This window comes from Symphalangus syndactylus, chromosome 20 (genome assembly GCF_028878055.3).
Source record: "Symphalangus syndactylus isolate Jambi chromosome 20, NHGRI_mSymSyn1-v2.1_pri, whole genome shotgun sequence".
In the NCBI taxonomy this organism is placed as follows: Eukaryota; Metazoa; Chordata; class Mammalia; order Primates; family Hylobatidae; genus Symphalangus; species Symphalangus syndactylus.
In genome coordinates this window covers 38,352,318-38,357,834 of record NC_072442.2, presented here as the reverse complement: position 1 = coordinate 38,357,834, position 5,517 = coordinate 38,352,318, and the positions used below count along the sequence as shown (strand labels likewise).

The 5,517-nt window shown below is 43.1% G+C and overlaps 1 protein-coding gene across 35 annotated transcripts in view; it reads right to left on the bottom strand.

Moving 5' to 3' along the window:
• Positions 1-5,517, bottom strand: part of LOC134735233 (uncharacterized) — a 28,670-nt gene that overhangs the window by 1,711 nt on the left and 21,442 nt on the right. For 11 of the 35 annotated variants that reach the window (XR_010118152.1, XR_010118143.1, XR_010118134.1 and 8 more), the window contains one exon: positions 1,576-1,706. The exons of 10 other annotated variants lie outside the window; for them this stretch is intronic. Coding sequence is in view for 2 of the 25 variants with exons in the window: in XM_063628970.1 (XP_063485040.1) it covers positions 1,700-1,706 (7 nt within the window). In the remaining 23 variants the exon portion in view is untranslated. Of the gene's footprint in view, positions 1-1,575; positions 1,888-2,564; positions 2,722-5,517 lie in introns of all 35 variants that reach the window. 14 more of the 35 variants (XR_010118135.1, XR_010118136.1, XR_010118132.1 and 11 more) reach the window with 2 other exon arrangements.

Sequence of the window (5,517 nt, the reverse complement as noted above, 5' to 3'; positions counted from 1 at the left end):
CTGTGAAACTTTCTGAAGCCTTGTCAGTGGTTAAAAGTATTTAACACTCTACTGTTAATGACAGATGTTCTGTTTTTATAACCTACCAAAAGGAAACTAGAGGCTTCTTGGTAAAGAGGATTTTTGTGAAGTGGGTTCTGCAAGCAGCCTATAAGCCAAGGGTGGTGTCCATTCCTGGGAATGGTTAAACACAAAAGGCTGATAGCTGGTATAACATAGTTGGAGTCAGTGCATAATTCCAAGTGGCTTTTTTTTTTTTTTTTTGGCACGGGGACTGATCAGGAAGATATATTCCTGTATAACTCAATCTGAACCAAGGATTGTAGTTTAATTTTCCTCCTTGCCTTCCCTTCTGTGTGACCCCTTAGCCAAAAAAAAAAAAAAAAAAAGAAAAACAAAAAACAAAAAAAAACAAAACCTACCCTGTTCTGGTTTTTTTCCTCCCTTTAGTTCCACCCCCAACCCCCATTCCCCGGTGTCCTTCTTAGAGATAAATAATAAGGAAACATCTTTCATAGCCACATTAAATAAAGAGAAACTGATATACATTTTTTTTCTTTTTAAAGATGACTTGTAAGAACCCTGAAATTCATATAGGTGAGACAATAGAAATAAAAAGATCTTCAGCCAGCCTTTCTGAAGGAGTTACTCTGCTAAAAATGGTCTTAGTTGTCTGACAAGCCAGGTATTGAACCTCTTCATAACAGTATCACCACTGGCTTCTCCTGGTTCATTTTATGCATGCGAAAAGTCAGTGGTAACTGCTGCAGGGCTTAATACATTAGTGGTAACTGGTTTAAAAAACAAAGACTGTAAGCCTGTGTGTGCCACTGTTTGCTTCAACAGTATATCCTACTAACAAGCCTCACCTATTTAATCCAATGAGTTTTAAATCTAAATCTCATTCCCTTCTTCTTTCCCTTTTTCTTTTTTTCTTAAAAAATTTTTTTATGTTAACAGAAATTCATATTTGGTGTGGCTTAACTATTTCAGAAGGTCATCAGATTGTGAGACTGCTTCCTTGAAACATTTTTGTGCTATTGTTTTAAAAAAAAATAACAATTAAAAAACAGTTGGCGTTAATAAAAATGTCAATGTGAAACTGATGTGCTGATTCACTTTATTCTCTTTGATAAGAAACTAAAAACTTTCCTATCATTCAGTAGGCTTATGCAAAGTTATACTATCATAGGATTTTTCAAATTCAAAAAAATCCAGTTCCTTAATTCCTAATTTATAGATCTTAACAGAAAAATCCCGAGATTCATTCTAAATCAGTTCTACATTCTCAAAACTCTCTCAGAGACTCTTACAGTCAGCATTCAGGAATGAACTTGAGACTTCCTCAGTCCCTAGTTTTGAGGTACCCTAGTTCAGGCACCATGCTCAGGGCTGCCCTCAGGCTCTCCAAACGTGCTTAAGGCACCAGTGAAGCAGGGGCACCAAAAAGACTGAGAAAAATGCAGTTTTAATTGAAGAACTCAGAATTTTGCAACCAGAAATTCTGGAAACAGGTTATTTTACTTTCAGCATACATGTGATTTTTGTCTGTAATAGGTAAGTAGTTTGAATTACGTTCAGGGAGAGGTTATACTGGATGTCTTCCATTTGCCTTTCAGAACCCGTCTTCATCCCACTGTGGACCCCAGCGGGTGCTGACCCACATGGACTGCATGAATGGCTCCCTTGCCCTCTGACTTCAGCTTCTGTTTATCCAATTAGTAATATCCAAAGAAGATAAGAAGACACAAGGAAAAGATGGTTAGAGTACTCTGGCTTTCTCCATTGCCAGGTCACATGGGTTGTCTGTGTCCCTTTAGCAAAGACCACAGCTTCCACCAAGCAGCCCCCTCTAGCTTCTGGCTCCTTCTCTTTGCTCCTTCACATCTAGGAATAGAAAGGAGAACTCGAGAGCTGGGCGCAGTGGCTCACGCCTGTATTCCCAGCACTTTGGGAGGCCCAGGTGGGCAGTTCACCTGAGGTCGGGAGTTCGAGACTAGCCTGACCAACATGGAGAAACCCTGTCTCTACTAAAAACAAAAAATACAAAATTAACCAGGTGTGGTGGCGTATGCCTGTAATCCCAGCTACTTGGGAGGCTGAGGCAGGAGAATTGCTTGAACCCAGGAGGCAGAGGTTGCGATGAGCCGAGATTGCGCCATTGCACTCCAGCCTGGGCAACGAGAGTGAAACTCCATCTCAAAAATAAACTGAATAAATAAAAATAAAAATCCAAGCTTTTGGTAATATGTTTATACTGCTGAATCTATACTTAGAGCGTCATTCTTGACTGAAAACTATATTGCTTGATAGAACTGAATCTCTTCCTTTACTAGATACTAGTTTTAGGGTTTCAGAGTTGGTTTTCTCTAAATAAGAGTATTTGTGACAATGCAAAATACTCACCCAAGAAGGACCATGCCTTCTTGTACCAACCCTGGTGCAAGCAAAATGATTGAGGTGTTTGGTTTCAAATGCAAGAATAAGAGCCTTGATGTTAACAAAACATTGAGCTGAACAACTGCCTTCTCTAGGAAACCAAATCAGAGGACTGGTTGTTCTACCAGTTTGATGGCCAATGTTGTGATAGGTGACAGTGTCAGGTGAAGGAAAGTCAAGTGAGTTGTTACTGCCATTTATAAAGAACTCCGATTGCTCCCGTGATTCCACTGCAAGTATCTGGCAGCTGTAGCTTTCACTACTGGGCTTCTGTTTCCAACACTGGGGAGGAATTGGCAGAGAATGAACATAGTTTACTATCATGATCTGTGCTTTCTCAGGGAGGTTGTAGCAGCTAACAGCAGATATACTATACATCAATTAAGATGACTACCAGGAAGAAAAAAAAAATCCTTGTCATGGTTTGGCTGACAGTACCGGTATGGTCCTCTGAGACATCCCCTACCCCTACTCTAATCAACTTTAACCTTCATCACCAATTTGACAAATTTTACAGGTGTATTACGTTACACTGCAATTCTGGGCAACTCTTAATAAGGCACTGATTACCTTGCATTATTTGTACTCATCTGGACATTCTCTTCCTTAATGTTTATTAGCTTGTACTTTTAAAATTAAGGAGGGGGCCAGGCACAGTGGCTCACGCCTGTAATCCCAGCATTTTGGGAAGCTGAGGCAGGCGGATCACTTGAGCCCAGGAGTTTGAGACCAGCCTGGGTAACATAGTGAAACCCCATCTCTACAAAAAATAGAAAAATTAGCTGGGTGTGGTGGCACGCTCCTGTAGTCCCAGCTACTTGGGAGGCCGAGGCAGGAGAGTCGCTTGAGCCCAGCAGGAGGAGGTTGCAGTGAGCTGAGATCACGCCACTGCACTCCAGCCTGGGTGACAAGGCAAGACCCTATCTCAAAAAAATAAAATAATAGTTAAGGAGGTGCAGGCATGGTAGTTCACACCTGTAATCCCGGCACTTTGGGAGGCCAAGGCGGGAGGATCACTTGAGCTCAGGAGATTGAGACAGCCTTGGCCACATGGTAAAACTCCGTCTCTAGTAAAAGTAAAAAAATTAGCTGGGCATGTTGGCGTGTGCCTGTAGTCCCAGCTACTCAGGAGGCTGAGGCTGCACTGACCTATGATCACACCACTGCACTCCAGGCTGGGTGACAGTGAGACCCTGTCTCAATAGGGCCAGGGGTGGTGGCTCATGCCTGTAATCCCAGCACTTTGGGAAGCCAAGGTGGGTGGATTGCTTGAGCTCAGGAGTTCAAGACCAGCCTGGGCAACATAACGAAACCCCGTCTCGTTATACAAAATACAAAAAAATTAGGCATAGTGGTATATGCCTGTGGTCCCAGCTACTCAGGAGGCTGAGGTGGGAGGAGGATCGCTGGAGCCCAGTAAGTTGAGGCTACAGTGAGTCATTATGGCACCACTGCACTCCATCCTGGGTGAGAGAGCAAAACCCTGTCTCAAACAAACAAAAACAATAGTAATAAAAATAAGGAGAAGAAAAAATCAGTATGTGGAATGGCTATTAGGTTAGTGGGAGAAGTCTCAAGAACACCATACAAAATAATAGAAGGGAGATGGAGGGAAACAACTTACAAGAAAAAGTACAAAGCACTTAAAATATTTGAGATGAATGAGAATGGATGTGATTGCTGTTGCTTTTCTAACAGGTCAATTTCCTCTTCTATCAGCAGAATACTTGTAAGTCAGAATGTGAAGGGATGGGATAGGATGAAGTTAATACTGTGCCCCCTACAAGTGTAAAGAAGTTCTTTGTTTTCTTCTTTTTTGCTTGAGATGATCTCTTTGTCACCTAGGCTGGAGTGCAGTGGCGCGATCCTGGCTCACTGCAGCCTTGAACTTTTGGGCTCAAGGGATCCTCCCACCTTAGCCTCCTGAGTAGCTGGGACTACAGGTGTGTGCCACCACACCCACTAATTTAATTTGTTAATTTTGTGGAGGTGGGTTTTCACCATGTTGCCCAGGCTTGTCTCGAACTCCTAGGCTCAAGTGATCCCAAGTTGCTGGGAGTACAGGCATGAGCCATCTTGCCCGGCCTTAGTTCATTTTTTTTTTTTTTTTTGAGATGGAGTCTTGCTCTGTTGCCCAGGCTGGAGTGCAATGGCGTGATCTCGGCTCACTGCAACCTCTGCCTCCCAGGTTCAAGCGATTCTCCCACCTTCAGCCTCCCGAGTAGCTGGGATTACAGGCATGCACCACCTGTCTGGCTAATTTTTGTATTTTTAGTAGACACGAGGTTTCGCCATGCTGGCCAGGGTGGTCTTGAACTCCTGACCCCCCACCTGGGCCTCCCAAAGTGCTGGGATTACAGGCGTGAGCCACCGCACCTGGCCTCTTAGTTCATTCTTATAACAGTAACAGAGTAGATAGACTATTGGATAAACAACGAAATAGTACATGACTTAGATCTCTTGGCTACCAAACCTGGCCTTCTCTTAATTGCTTATTCTCAGCAAATGGAAGACCTGTGTGACCAATATAGTAGCTACTAGCCATACGCAGCTATTTAAATTAATTAGAATTAAATAAAAAGTTGCTTGGGGCTGGCTCACGCCTGTAATCCCAGCGCTTTGGGAGGCCAAGGCAGGTGGATCGCTTGAGTTCAAGACCAGCCTGGAAAACATGGTGAAACCCTGTCTCTACTAAAAATACAAAAATTAACCAGGCGCATGCCTGTAATCCCAACTACTAGGGAGGATGAGGCACAGGAATTGCTTGAGCCCAGGAGGCAGAGATTGCACTCCGCGCCACTGCACTCCAGCCTGGGTAACAGGGCAAGACTCTGTCTCAAGAAAAATTTTGCTTGGTTGCACTAGCCACATATCAACTGCACAGCAGCCACATAAGGGTAGTGGCTACTGTATTGGACAGCACAGATATAAATCATATTCATCACTCAGGAAAGTTCTATTGGTTCACCCTGAGCTACACCTCGTATATCCAAGTGTATTTTTTTGTGTATCATTGAAAGTAATAGCCTGGGCAACATGGTGAGACTCTGTCTCTACGAAACATTGAAAAAATTAACT